This window comes from Nyctibius grandis, chromosome 1 (genome assembly GCF_013368605.1).
Source record: "Nyctibius grandis isolate bNycGra1 chromosome 1, bNycGra1.pri, whole genome shotgun sequence".
NCBI lineage: Eukaryota > Metazoa > Chordata > Aves > Nyctibiiformes > Nyctibiidae > Nyctibius > Nyctibius grandis.
This window is the reverse complement of record NC_090658.1, coordinates 19,444,083-19,459,127: the sequence shown is the minus strand read 5'-3', so window position 1 is coordinate 19,459,127 and position 15,045 is coordinate 19,444,083. Positions and strand designations below refer to the sequence as shown.

General features: G+C 45.2%; 1 protein-coding gene across 3 annotated transcripts in view; it reads left to right on the top strand.

The window, feature by feature from the left end:
* The first annotated feature begins 8,406 nt into the window (after positions 1–8,406).
* The window catches only part of STUM (stum, mechanosensory transduction mediator homolog), a 50,944-nt gene continuing 44,305 nt past the window's right edge, over positions 8,407–15,045 (top strand). For all 3 annotated transcript variants that reach the window (XM_068405156.1, XM_068405173.1, XM_068405164.1), the window contains exon 1: positions 8,407–8,622. In XM_068405156.1, the coding sequence (XP_068261257.1) occupies positions 8,436–8,622 (187 nt within the window). In that variant the 5' untranslated portion in view covers positions 8,407–8,435. The remainder of the gene's footprint in view (positions 8,623–15,045) is intronic.

Sequence of the window (15,045 nt, the reverse complement as noted above, 5' to 3'; positions counted from 1 at the left end):
TTAAACGTTTGTCCTCCAAAAAGGGGAGAAGCAGAAAGGAAGCCAAAGGATGAAGATAGCTAATATTTCCTATTGGTTCCTTCCAGTCTTAACCAGAGAAATACATGCCCAACTTATGCAGACTTGCTCATTCCTGGAAGATCTGAATATCTCCCTCTCTACCAACTGCAACAAGGAACTTACATGGCTATGTTAGGTAAACTGTATTGTTTTGGGTGAAGCACCTTAAATGCGATGGACCAGACTTGTGGCAGTTCTGGACTGCTGTAGATGGACCAGAATACGGCAAAAGAAATGACAAAATTGTGCCTGTCTGTTGCATGTCCTCCTTCTGCAAACTATGACACTGTGAGGAGTATAAAAGTTTTTTGAAGGGGAGAAGGAACAGGGTCTCATCTTGTCAGACAGCAAGAACCTGGCAGTGTTTGAATAAGGCTGGGACTGGAAGCTATGAGGCAAGGCAGAAAAGAAAAATGGACCATCAGGTGGAGACATTGGGACTGGCTGGGCAAGGAGATTGTGACCAGGTGGAAGGGGAGAAAAAAGGAGACTGTATTTGAGAGGTGTAGGAATGGGCCTGGAAAACACAAACAGTTTAAAACAGCAAGTCTTGGGCATTTCCAAGCACAGTAACTGATCTACTGAACCATGGTAAAAGAGGACTGAGTAATCCAGGATACTAAACGTCACAAGAGTTAGCTCCTAGAAACTTCATCCTGCCCACACTCACACAAAGTGAACGCTCAGGAGCATCATATAATGCCTGTGATCAATAATTAGTTCGTGCTGGAAAGGAGAAGACTGCTTAAATCAAAGAACATGATGGAAGGGCACAGGAATACTAGATGAATAACACAGTGCTCTATGCGATGTTGCAAAGTAAAAAGTTTCACAGAAGAAAGGGGCCGTAAAAGGGAGAAATGAGGTTACATTAAGAGAAAGAAGAAAAAGGAACTTTTCGACAGTTAAAGAGAATCTCCATAAGCTCAAATGGGGATAGATACATTCAAGACTGTTAAAAAATAATCAGAGGAAAAACAAACGGCCAGTGCCACAAGATCACTGCATGTGACACTGGCAGCAGCTGGTGTAATAATAGAAATCTATAGCCTTCCTGATGTTTGCTATAAGTATGTTTGTTTCAATGACAGAAAAGAAATGAGAAAAAATACAGATAGTATGAAAGAAATAGAACAAGTACCAAACCAAGTCACTCCTTCCCTGCAGATTTTTGGGGATGTTTGGAGAAGGCAAATCAAGATCTGCCTCTAAATTTTGTCATTCAGGTTCATTCCCACCTAAAGATTTCATGAGAGGAAAGAAGGAATGAAAGGGGAAAAAAAGAACATTATTTCAGTGGCAGAAAATTAACAGCAGGATATGGTTCAGAGCAAAGGACTCCCATTTGACAAGCAATTGGTATAAGTGGACAAGCAGGGTAGAAATTGATTCTAGTCAGGTTGCTTGCTTTATCTTATATGATGCAGCTGCCTGACATTATTGCAGGTTTCACTGCAGGTTAATATCTTTATTGACCTGTAACAGTCACAGGTAAATTCTAGAATGAATCTCTGAGCCTTTAAAGATAGTGCTAGAGGTGCTGCCAAATCATTTAGACAGATGCAGACTGACAATAAGCCTAAACCACACTAGTTGAAGACAGCAAAAAGCAACTGAACTGGAGACGGACCCAAACCTAAAGCTGGGATGCAGTCATCGAGGGATTGAGCTCCAGATTTCCACTCATAGCTCACATTTCTTGGAAAACTTGGAATGTGGGGAGACTGAGACTAGAGAATTTAAAGTACAAACCCTAAGCTAGCTGCTCTAGCTTAAGGTCATGTCTCTTCTCAAACTCCAAGACAACTGACATTTAACTTGCTGCTAGAAGGCATTTTCCATAACAAGACAGTCTGACATACTGATGTCAGACTCATGGCTGGCACTGGACTTCAAAAGTGAAACGCAGTAGAGAGGAACCACCTGCCTTTCAGTATAGAATCATAGAATCGTTTAGGTTGGAAAAGACCTTTAAGATCGAGTCCAGCCGTATCATGTCTAAAAGAGGTTTGGATGAAATCACCCCCATGAATAAGTCTTAAATACTGCACATGCCTCAAACACTCCTCACAGTTTTGTGATGATGAGATTTATCTTCTGGGCAGTACCTTGGAGTGTTGCTGCTTCACTTATTTGTCATACACAACTGATATTATTACAGTTTCTACACGACTAAGGCTATGCAAAACCACTGCTTTCTTTTAACTTTACAACATGCAGATGTTTGGGGTTTTGTTCCTTTTTTGTGTGTCTTATGGAAATTAGAGATAAAAGAAAGTTGGAGGAAAAAGGAAAGCAACAAAATGCTCTTTGGAAAATAAACATCTGCAAGTGGCATAATAACAATTGTTAAACCACAAACTAAGTAACTATTATTTTCTGTCATCCTTATATATGCTAAGTATTACGTTATTCATTTCAGATTCATGAATATAAGCATTGAGTGTAGGGCTATTTGGCATGACTATGAACAGCAGAAATTGTTACTTAAGAGGTTTTAAAAAGATCAACCATAAGCCTATATCCTGATGTTAATTCATTTATTATAACATTTATTTAATAACTAAAAACTAAGAAGGCTTTCATACTTGGGCCCCCCAGTTCAAGAAAGATGAGGAATTACTGGAGAGAGTCTGGCAGAGGGCTACAAAGATGATCAGAGGACTGGAGCATCTCTCTCATGAGGAGAGGCTGAGGTAGCTGGGTCTGTTTAGCCTGGAGAAGAGAAGATTGAGGGGGGATCTTATCAATGCTTACAAATACCTTAGGGGCGGGTGTCAAGAGGATGGGGCCAGACTCTTCTCAGTGGTGCTCGGCAACAGGATAAGGGGCAACAGGCACAAACTGAAACACGGGAAGTTCCATCTGAAAATGAGGATAAACTTCTTTACTTTGAGGGTGACAGAGCACTGGAACAGGCTGCCCAGGGAGGTTGTGGAGTCTCCTTCTCTGGAAATATTCAAAACCCGTCTGGACACGGCCCTGTGCAACATGCTGTAGGGGAACCTGCTTTGGCAAGGGGTTGGACTAGATGATCTCCAGAGGTCCCTTCCAGCCCCAACCATTCTGTGATTCTGTGATTCCATATTTAAAAGATGCCCTTTTGTTCAGGCTCCATGCACAGGGAGTCACAGCCATTGTGACTGGGGTATCCGCTCTACTTTCAGGGCAAGCGTGCATGACAGAACAGGGGAAAAAAAAAAGTTTGTGCTTGAAGAATTGCTTTGGGCCACCCCAGTATGTCTACTATGTTTCTCTAGTGCCTGTCCTCTTTCCTCACCTATCTTGTCATTTTTATAACAGGGACAGATTTTCTCAACTATCTTTTCCCAGTTTCTATATTGGGATGATTTACTTACTGTGGATTTTCTCTCTCTGAGCTATACAGTTCACGTGGGGCGAGGTTAGGGGACATTACAGAGCCTAGCACAGACACGCAGGGTCAATGTATAACAGTCCAAAGTTGTTTGGAGGCAGAATGACTGCACGAACACTATGAGCTGGGAAGAAAGGAAAACAGCTACATGCATTAAAAAATGAGGACGGTCAGTGATAAGATCCTCACACTTCCTAGAAATTACTGCAATAGTTGCGCACAGGCTGTAAAGATGAAGGGACACTTTAACTAAAGCCTGGAAAGGAAGGCAGGAGCCAGGGGGACAGATTTGTGCTGGAGACCAAAGCATTTCTTGGTGATCTTGGTAGCATCACGTACTCTCAAGGCATAGCAGGACACAGCTGCAAATGCCACCATGAAGTCTCAGGCTAATAGAAATTTATGGAAAGAATAAGATTTCCTGTTATTTTGACAAATTCATGTAAGAGAAGATGAATTAATAAATATGAGGCTACTGTGGCGCCCACTGGAATCAGTGAAGGATTTCTACCAGATTGGGCACAAAGAATCCACTTCCGCTTTTTTTTTTTTATGTCCCTGTGAAGTCTGTAACAAAACTAGTCTGGAGTTTTGTGTGTGCAGGTTATACCCATGTACTATGTCAGCAATAAGTATAGCTCGTTTGCACCAGGAAGAGCCCACTGAGTCAAACTCAGCCTCATGTGACTGTGACATCTGTCAGATGGAAAGAATTTATGAGGTCTCAGTGCCATGACAGACCCATCAGAACAGAGTCTACGTGGGCCACAAGTGGTACTTCATGAATAAACCGTTCCTCTGCACAGAGGTAAGTTTGTCTCTGTGAAGAAATGGGCTCCCCAGCCCCAATTTCAGCTGATACAATGGATTTGTTAATGACACCGTCACATCTGTGATCCAGTAACTCTAATGTCCTGCACATGAATGGAGTTAATTGATCTTTTCTGTTAGGAACAAGCTGGGCTCCTTGAACCAAACCCTGCTTTCAGTCACAATAGGTGGAGCAATGCTGGATTTACTGTGGTGCACTGAAGTGCAGACTGCAGGGCTCCTGCTGTCCCCACGGGAGTGTTAACGAGCAGCAGCTCTGCTTGGCTCCTTATTGTCTCTGTTAATAACACTTCTAATTTTATTTGTGTTTGGGTCTATTTTTGTATCTCTCTTAACATGCTTGTATGATACTTAAAGAAGACTGCTTTGGAAAGAATCCAAGCTCAGTATTGGGGTGTATTTCAAAGAGATGGACCCCTGGCTACTGTAGGTATGTCATTGGCATTCAGTTTGCAGGTTTTCTCCCTTTCTGAAGTCAGAGGCAAACTGTAGTTTGCCCAGTCCTCAGAACACTGTGATCAAGAAGCAACACCCTTTCATTTTGCAGGATCTTTAACTCTCCATTGGCTGCATAAGAACAACTTAAATACTAGTACAAGCAGGGAAAGAAGGAAAGGTTATTCTGCAACAGCAGGGCAAACTCACCCAACCAGCTGATCTTAAAGTTCCCTTTGGCCTGACAGCACTTCACTTATCCTTTAGGGTATAACTAAAAACACGGATACCTGCAAAATGTTCAAAATACAGCTGTTTATCCACTGCAGAAACCCAATGAAAGGAAAACCTCCCATTATAAAATCTCACATCATAGCTCCTTGAAAGTCAGCTACTGACTGTAACATAGTAGCCTTCTCCCACTCTCAGACAGGAGATTAGCCGCCTCTGACTGGGAATTTGGTGGCCATGAGCCACATGTTGGACTCCTCCAGGCCTGATGCACATAAGACTCCCAGGATACTGATCAAAGCTCCAGCATATACTTCCCACAGCAGCATCTACACGCAGTATAACTAACCACAAAGGCTTCATAGTAAGACCATGAGCTTCTGTCAATCAGAAGGTCCAGCTTAAGTCTTGGCAGCACTGAGACAAGGCTATTTCACAAACAGGTTCTCTGTTCGTGCTTGTTTATCAAGGCCATGGCAACTATAGGTACACTTTTCACGACTAGAAGGAGTCAGAAGCCAGACTTCTTTGGTTTTAAGAGCTACAACACTGTGGAAGGCCCACTTATCTGCAGGAGTCCTGCAGTTTTGTTGCCACCTGCACCAACTACAATGCCTTGCTCTTTCACTAGACACCCAGCAGAACAAGTTACCTGAACTTCTTAAGACTACTAAGTGTCTGCCTTTAAGGCACAGCTGCAAAGCTTGCCTTAATTTTTACAGTGCTTGCCCCCCACACCACTGTGGAGAGCAGCCTGGAGAAGGCTTGGGGAGGATGCGTCCCCAGTCCTGTGTGTCAATACACTGGTGCTACGGTGGTGTGCCAGGGGAGTTCTGCAGTCTGAAACACCACTTTGAATTCAGTCGGGGTTTTTTGTTTGGTTGGTTGTGGTGGTTTGGTTTTGTTTTTTTGTCTTTTTTTTTTTACCGTTTTTTGTTTCAACTGCAGACAAATAACCCTATGTATATTGGTTCTGTGAGCTGTTTTCATGCTGAGAAGTGAAACGAATATTTCAAACATAAAACCTGAAGAAATCTTAGCATTCTTAATACTCACAAATATTACTGCATTTATAAGTGATAATCTCATTTTCCACAAAAAAATAATCAGACCTGTGTCACATTTTTTTACCTAGGTCCCAGCGTACTTTTTCATCAACAACTGTCTTCCCTCACTTAAGCTCTCCAGCGCATAGAATCTCGTCTCCTGAGTAATGGTAAAGCATGCAGCACATGGGCGCTCAGTACCAGATGTTTTGCATGGTTATCACGCACCACTTGAGGAGCGTGGAACAATCACAGCAGAGTAATGTTACCACCAATACGCTTGTTTAAGAGAGGCTTGAAAACATCACAACTTGTTACACGATGGTACCTTTAAGATACTCTGAGTCAGTCATAACTTTTGCCTTAGGCGCCTGAGAACTTCCATGAACACTGGCAGTGCAGAATTAATGATGCAGTTCAGTCTAGAAGCAGCTGCATTTTAATAGCAAGTAGAGTAAGCCTTGCATATTGCCAACTAATCTTAAAGTAGTAAATGAATTAACTCACATTTGTCAAATGCTTTGAGATCTTCCAAGGAAATGTTCCATAAAAGCACAACCTGTTATTATGTATTTCTGACAAAATATTGTTTTAATTAATCTTAGTCTTTGATTTTCTATTTGGGCTATTCTCACAATGGCTTTTTGCTTGCTTTTAGTGTAGGTAATGTGGGCTCACCCACACACCATTCCCAGAACCTTTATCAGTTCATCATCTGGTTGAGTCTATAGAGAATTATGTCACTGCAAGTTATTGATAGTGTTCCAACTGTGGATTCTGCTTTGTACAGGCTCTAATTAGTCAATATTCATACCATAAAGATTTCTCATCTGACTGTAGTTTGATCAACCAGCAGAGAAAGATAGAATTCTATGTCAGTTACATCAGATCTTTCCAAGAGAAAGGTGCAGCCCTCCAATAGCTTTGTGTCTAGGGGATAGAATAGGCTGTCATGAACTATTTTGATAGAAATAAATGTCACCATGAAAAAAAAATAGCCAAGCCAGGCTGGCTACTATGCTCCAGAAGCATGTCTAAACTGTGTGTTTAATCAAAAAGAAGTCAGAAGATTTTTTTTTGATGGAAGTCACTCAGAAGAGAAGCAAAGAAAACCTGTTAAAAATAAGAGATTTTACATGGGATGTCTATGTTTTTATGGTTCAGAACCCAGCTATTAGGAAAAAAAAAAAAAATCTAGGAACAGAATGCTGCATGTGTGTCAATTAGTTTACCCAACTTTTTCATTACACTAACTTCATTGTACTAATTTGTACTGAAATCAGTTAAACTGTTGAATCATGTATTTCTCAGGTGGCATTCCAGTGGTATACATAAAGTACTTCAAGATTTTCTGTTGGGGTCTAAATTCCTAGCAGGAATTCCTCAGCAAAAATATAGCTTCAAAACGCACAATAAGACTCAGGCTACCCTCTCTGTCTTATGCAAAAATCCTGTACGTGTGTCACACTTAGATTTTATATCAGGATTAAAGCCTTTAATATTTTTCCCCGTTTTCTCTGCTGAACCCTACCTGCAATGACCAGCCTCGGCATCATTTTTAACTACAGACACGTTCAGGTTCTATTACCCTTTCATCCATTAAACTGTGTACTGAACAATAATTACCAGCCCTACAAAAGAGTATTTCATCTAGCGGTACTGATGTGAATTAAGATACATTTTCACACAGTCCCAAACCGCGATTAGCTTTTCAGGGGTGTATTTTTCTTTTTCTCTTCCCTCTGATTCTCGTGGCTCTCCGCCCTTTTCCTCCTCTCCCCCCTTACAGCAGGGTTTGTCAAACAGTAAACGAGCGTGGGTTTAATTTACACCTTTTCTTACACCTATAGAGCGCAGCTATTTTTTAAAAACGCACCGGGCATCATTTTCCACCGCTTTTATACTCCCTCGTATCGAGATGGTTTTTCCCCTTCCCCAGCACGAAGCTGAACAGCCCCTTGCCCTCCCCTCGCTCCCCGGGCGGGCCTGGGTGAGCACCCGCCTGCCCGGGGGGCGGGCACCCCAGGGCGCTGGGGACGCGGGCGGGCAGGCAGCGGGCACGCCGATTTCCCCACCGATTTCCGACCAGTTGGCTAAATTCGGTGCCGGCGGGCAGGCCGGGGCGGAGAGGGGACTGTGAGAGGGGCAGCCCTGACCGGACGGGTGCGAGGGGGCGGCGGGGCGCGGGGGAGGGGAAGGCAGCGCGGCCGTCGGCTCACACCGCCTCAGGGGCGCGGGGGCATCTCTAACCGACGCCGCTGGGGCGGGACGCCCGGCCCGGGTGGCCGGGAGCCCGGGGAGCGGGGAGGGAGGGGGGGAGCGGGACGCGGGGCGGGAACGGGGGCGGGAGGGGAGGGGCAGCCAGGCGGGGCCGCGCAGCGGCGGCGGGAGCGCGCGGCGGCAGCTGTGAGCCCGCCCGCTGGGGCACCGGCAGTCTCGGCCGCGCCGCGCCGGCCATGGAGCCCTTCCCCAAAGACGGCGAGAGCGCGGCGGCCGCGGAGCCCAGCCGGGGCGCTGCCCCCTCCAGCGGGGTGGTGGTGCAGGTCCGGGAGAAGAAGGGCCCCCTGCGCGCCGCCATCCCCTACATGCCGTTCCCCGTGGCTGTCATCTGCCTCTTCCTCAACACCTTCGTGCCGGGGCTGGGTAAGGAGCTCAGAGCCCCGGGCGCGGCGGGAGGGCGGCCGCCGCCGTGCAGCCGGGACGGGGGTTCGGCGCAGGGGGCTGCGGAGCGAGCGTCTCCCCCCACCTGCTGCTGCTTTACGCGGGCCGGCGCGCTTCTGTGCGGGGCCGCCCGGGGCGCCGGACCCCGCCGCGGCGGCAGCTTTCCCCGACGGCGCCGCGGGAAGGGAGGGAGACAGCGAGCCGCTCCGCCTCGGCGGAAAGTTTTGCGGCGGGAGCGGTTGCTGCCGGCGGAGGGGGCCGGGACAGCGCCTTCGCTGCGGGGCTCCCTGCGGAGTTCCCGGGGGAGCGGCCCGGCGGAGAGCCGCGGGGCCAGCGGCCGCCCGTCCCTCGGGGCAGCGTCCGCGCATCCTCGACGCGCGGGCGGGGCGGGCTCCGCCGCGGCAGTCGTGCCGCTTGGGAGAAGCGGCGAGGGGCGCGCCGCGGCGGGGTGATACGTTTTCCTCGGACAGCAAGCAGGGACTGGTGCCCGGGGCGAGGGGAGCTCGCCCGTCCCCGCTGCGCGCCCGGCGGGGCTTCGCTCTGTGACTTGGGGCCGGTCTCCAGCCTCGGGAGCTGAGAATCCCTGCGCTTTCCGACCCTGCCGTTCTCTTCAGGCGGGGCACGGTCCGACGCTGGGAATGGTGTGGTTTCGGGGAAGGGCTTCAGCTGTCAGGGCTCTTGCGAACGTAATTTTAGTCAAGAGGACCAAGACAGAGAGTGAGCGCATCACTCCCCAGCAAAGGCGAGCTTTCAGAGTCCATCTTCCCGACTTTCCTAAGGAGACTCCTGAAAAATGCTGGTCCTGTACCACTATTCCAAGGAGCTGATGTCCAGAGAAACTGTGGGGTTTCGCTGTTCCTGGGTATGAAGTCCCTAGTGAGTGACTCAGGTCACGCATCCCTAAGCTCTGGCTGTAATCCCTTCTATATTTCCCTTTCTTTCTTCTTAGTTAGGAAACACTTGCTTACTGCAGCTGGAGCCTAGAGTTTGAACACTACAAAGGCACCTGGGACACGATGCTAAATAACAAGTATTCTAGCTGCAAGCAAAATCACATTTAAAAAAAAACCAAAACAAACCAAAAACCATTACTCCATACCTGAGTTTCTCATAGTCCATTCCTGGCCACCATTTCTGCTACTATGGCCATTGCAGAAACCTTCCTTGTAGTATGGGAGTATCTCCCAGCTTGCCCTGCTTTTAAAGAGCTACTGCCCTGCCCTTACCTGCTTCATGTGTTTCAGGTGGCTTAATTCTTTAATGAATCTGAAATTCTTAAAGTTCTTCTGATTAAAGTATTACCTAAGTCTGAGTGGTATCCTGTATGCAACACGTACAAGCCATTGTTATTCCAGTGTGTTTGCTCTGAACCTACAGGTGTATTCTAGAGGAAAAATTCCACCTTTTAAAATACCTCAGAATTTTCCTGTGAAAAGAATGGCATTGGTATATGTGCTTCCAGATGTAATGCTGCATACTCGGGTGCGGTGTTTTCACAGCCCTCATCTGCAGCCACCTGAAGAACCTGGAGTGATGAATCAAACAAACTCTCTGGTTGAGTGCTTTCATGGGGTTTTAGGTTATTGTTATCTAGCACTTAATTTCCCACCGTCTTCAGAGAGAGGTGTTCAAAGCCAGAGCTTTCAAAATGAACGTAGTTTTCTGTTGGTGTTGAAGAGACTACATCTTCACCGTAGACATACAAGAAAAAAAATTACTTACCATACCCTTTTCCTGATTTAAATGACCTTATACTTCATACTGTGCTGCTTTTCACAGCACACTTCAGTGTTCTTCCTTCATCCTGGGAGGGTAGATCCCCATTAGCCATCCCCATGCCAGAACTGGCTCGAGGTGCAGTTATCTGCCTGGAGCTCGTCTCTGGCTGCTTGCTGCTGCGGGGCTGCAGGAGGTAGCCAGCGGTGTGCCTCCCTCGCACAGAAGGCGTCAATAAAGAATGACAGCAGATAGCGCTTCCTTTCTAAAGGCAGGTGTATAGGGCTCCCAGTCCCTGCTGGCTTGAAAGCTTGAGAGTTGAATCTGGATTTTGCAGCCACGTTGGTTGTGTTATCATTGACTCGCTGGACCAGCCCCAAATGGTTTTAATTCTATTTTTAACAAGCAAAGGTTTTTTTTTTAAACTTGTTTACCATTTGATGAGCTGATTTCAGTAGTACTTTCTGGCTGTCTACACCACTATTCCTCCTGATCTTCTGTTGCAAAAGCAGCAAAACAAACAAACTACAAATTAAAAGAAATCTTTCCATGCAGCGTGCTCACAGACTGGCTAAAAGCATTGCTTTGGAGATACATCCCAAACTCTGTATGCAAAGCATAGCACTTAGTCTGTTCATAAATGAACTAGTCTCTTAATGAAGCTGCTAATATCCTCTGCATTTTGCTAGAAAATTTACTCCGAGATAATATACCCGACTAGAATATAGCTATTTACAATCTCAGCCGTATCCTGTCGTATATCACATAGCCCACACACAAGGGGAAACAGGAGGAACACAGATCTACTGGCAGGAGTAGTCAGGGTAAAAAGAGACCTCATGTCATTTTTGCACTTCAGCCATCTCGATGAACTGAGCAATTCTTGTAGAATAAATAATATTTGCAGTGGTGTGAAGTATTCACATCTACCATGTGAGCCTGTTCCCAGTGAAGTAAATGGCAAAATTCCTGGCAATTCCTGTAGTCCACATTTATAACATGTTAAAATGATGTTTCCCAGGCTGGCTGTATATTTTGCCTGCTTAGGTGGAGAGTGTGACTGTGTTTAGGTGGTAACGGAAGTTCTCTATTTTTCAGTCCCTGAATTCATTCCTCATCTGTTTTGCACGTAGTTGTCATTCGTGTGTAGACTCTGCAGTGCAATTGCAATAAAGGATCAGAAGCCACTGGAACAGACAAGAAAATGGGCAACACCGAATAAACCAAGTGTCCAACTGCTTGGAGACCAGTGCATTTGACGTGTTCATTAGTGCCCAGTACTTTAAACCACTGATACCCAAATAGAACTGGTGCTCCGATACAGGCTACCAAATAAGTCTCTCAGCACCTGAAAGCCTCTACTTTTTCAAATTAAATTCTCTTTCCTATGTTATAGAAAGCATCTATGAGGGGGAAATCTGAGAAATTTAAACATCCAGTTTATTTTTCCTTTATGCTATTTATGTTTTGCAGTAGTACTCTATTTGGACAGGAGAAGTAACACTTTCTCTTTGTTTATGGTCAGTTTATTTTTTTCAGTTGGTTAATTTTCAGGGTTTTATGTAGTAACCCAGAACTGCAGGTTTTAAGATACATTGTAAACTGTGTTTTAATTACTCTTTGCATAGATGTTACAAAAGACTCAGAGGAAATTTTTTATACCCAGGGGATATGTTAACTTTTGCCTTGCCAAAACTTGAAATTCAGACCAAATACAACCTAAAAAAGCTTGATTAGCCCATCTACTCGTAATCTGTTTGGAGAACAGCCTTAAAATTACACACCGCTTCCATTCACTGTGATAGATGCAACCACTTGGAGATGTCCTGGGTCAGAATTTTCCATGGTCCAATGTGGTCTTCCTCACCTGCATCTGATGGGTCTGCAGGGCTGAGCTGCAACGAAGGTGTTCCTAGCTCAGGTTCATGAAAGGAGCAGGTAGTATGAAAGGGAGAAGAGCGAGCTGGTGTTCTTGGTGTGTGCTGTAGCAAAAGCCATCGTGTTGTGGGCTACCAGTGTTCCAGCTCTGCCACAGGCACCCTGTGCCACAGACACTGTAACCTCTAGTTTGCCTTAGGGCTTCTGGAGCAGGCTCTGAGGCCTCAGGGAAAAATCATGCCATGACAAGCTCTGGAGAAGGGAAGATGATGACACCAGCAGAGATAAATGGTGGCGTATCCTCTCTTTTCAATTCCCGCAGGATTGAGCAGCATGCACCTCCAGCCGGTACATGCTGCAGATGGCAACTGAGAGAAGGGGCTGGCCATGCCCTTTAGCTGGCAGACTGCGTTCTCTTGGAGCTGCCGTGTGCCAGTCAGCGTGGGAGAAGATCTGGCTCCCTGTCATTCCCTGAGCTGTTACATGGGAATCTTGCCCTCCTTCCTACCCATTTTTCCTTCCCTCGACATCACGTGTGTAGGAGGGGGGAAACGAAGGGGGAGAACTTGAGGGAAATGTGAGAAGTGAGTGGAATTATCTGAAAGTATGAGGTATTCGCTAAGATTAATCCCTCCTGTCAGAAAGGGGGTGGATTTTTGGATCACAGCCTGAATTATACATGTATACTATTTTTATGCAGGGAGTAATTGAAATACATAACATAAAATTATGTTAGTGCAAGATAGGAGAGCAGCCACCCATAAGCTGTGAAATAGCCGGTGGAGGAGATCATGAGCGACAGCCTCTCACAGACAGCTAGAGAAAGAAGGGATGATTCCCAGCCTGCTGAACTTTTTTCTTCCACAGTATACAGCTCTCCTGTTCCTAGGTGTGTCAGGTCCATATCACGAGTCTCCTGCCATCCGTTTATTCTGCTTTAGTCTTGCTAGAGTTCAAGGGCTAGACCTTCAGCTATGTAAATATGGCTTTAATGCTCGATTTATAGAAGCCAAGCATCTGCAGAAGGCTCTCGTTAGGAGCCACATCTCTCTTCAGCAGAATGAGCTCTCCAAATAATAGTACAGAAAACAACACTCAAAGTTGCAGGGATGACATCTGCATAAAATTATCAATACCCATTTTATTTTTGTTGTTGGAGTGTTAAATAGATGCTTTAAGCAAACATCCATTGCCTTCATTATTGAAACAAAGAATTTCAAGGAGAAAAACACATTTTCTTATCTACAGTACGACAAATATTGCAGAAAAGAATTGGGGCTTTCAAACATCTGTGTGTTAAAATCTCAAGCTTGCTTTGGCATTTATGATCCTTTGTAATATTTTTTTTTCCTATGGACATGCAAATGAATGAATCTGGGTGATTTACAAGCCCATTTATGGAAAACAAAGGTTTTTTCAAGTGTTGTACGAATTTTTGTTTGTGAACTTCACTGACGGAATTCATTCCAGCTAATGTTGCCTTTCAGCCTGTGATGTATAGAGCACTGGTAGTCTGCAGAAACAAGCTATTTGTTCATGAGAGCATAATTAAACACAGAAAACCTATTGTCAGTAGACTTTACTCTATTGGGTTTTGTGTTTTCCACTGATCAAGTAGTTCTTTATGGTAATTTCTTCATCTGCATGTGCAAGGTCGGAAAGGAGACCTGTGATAAAATATGTGCACCCGGGTTACAGCTCCATTGTTGGTAGCAGTGGTATCAGCTGTGCTGTAGATATTCCTCATGGTGAGGTAAAGTTGGGCACAAGAACAACTGAATCTGCAGGTTGCTACTCCTGCAGGTCCTGTTCTTGTCAGTATGGAGAAGGCCATTGATTTCATCCCCCCCTCTTTTTTTTAAACAGACATTTAAGTGACAAAGAGAAGTGTCTTATATAACTTACTTGGCTGATCATATTGAACAGTCATTCAACAATCTTGCCAGCACAGGGCAGTCTGGAATATTTTTGTGCCATGAAGTGTCTGGACCATCTAGAATGACAAACAAGCTTGGAAAACTCCAAACTGGTTCGCAGATAATTTGTGATCAGAATAAATGCCAAATCATTTCAAGTTTGTAGCTCCTTGGTTGAGACAACTCCTACTGCCTATGTATCTGGTCAGAAGAAAAAAAAAAACAATAGGGCTTTACCTCGTCTGAGGGATCTGGCATGGCCCCTCAGTTTTAATCCAGTGTCCAATGGCATGCCCTGCTGTACTGTAGAAAGAAAGCCACTTTCTGCTTTGCAGCTGTATTTCATTAGCCCATACTTGCCTGAATACTTAATATATTATTCTTCTTTCTCCCTTTCCCATGTTTTACACTGCATCCCTTCCTTGAGTTTATCTGCTTAGCCATAATGAACACATATGGACATGCCTTCTTACTCATCATCCTCCCGTGGCCCTTGATTTACAAACGCAGTTACAGCCATGCACAGCAAAAGCACAGCAACACCTTGTTGTTGACTACAGTCTCTGTCACAGTCCAAATATTTAGTACTGTTTATGGCCTTTGATTAGTTTTTGCTCTTCAGTCCTTGTCGTTGGTAAAAGTCAGCTGTTGAGCTCTACTTGTGTTTATATCGACATCTTGGTTCGCTTTTTTTGGTTCATTTCACTGTCAAGCTCTGCACTAACCTAGTGCTGCTGTTTTTGAATTGCTGTCAGTGCCAGACCAACTTAAATGCAAACAAGTTTCACTCCCCTCCCTCATGCCTTCTGTTTCCATCAAAATAGAAGACAAAAGAAATGGCCAGTGAGTTTTTTGTTCACTGATTTTTGTTCACTGCTGTCGTTGAAGCAGTTCT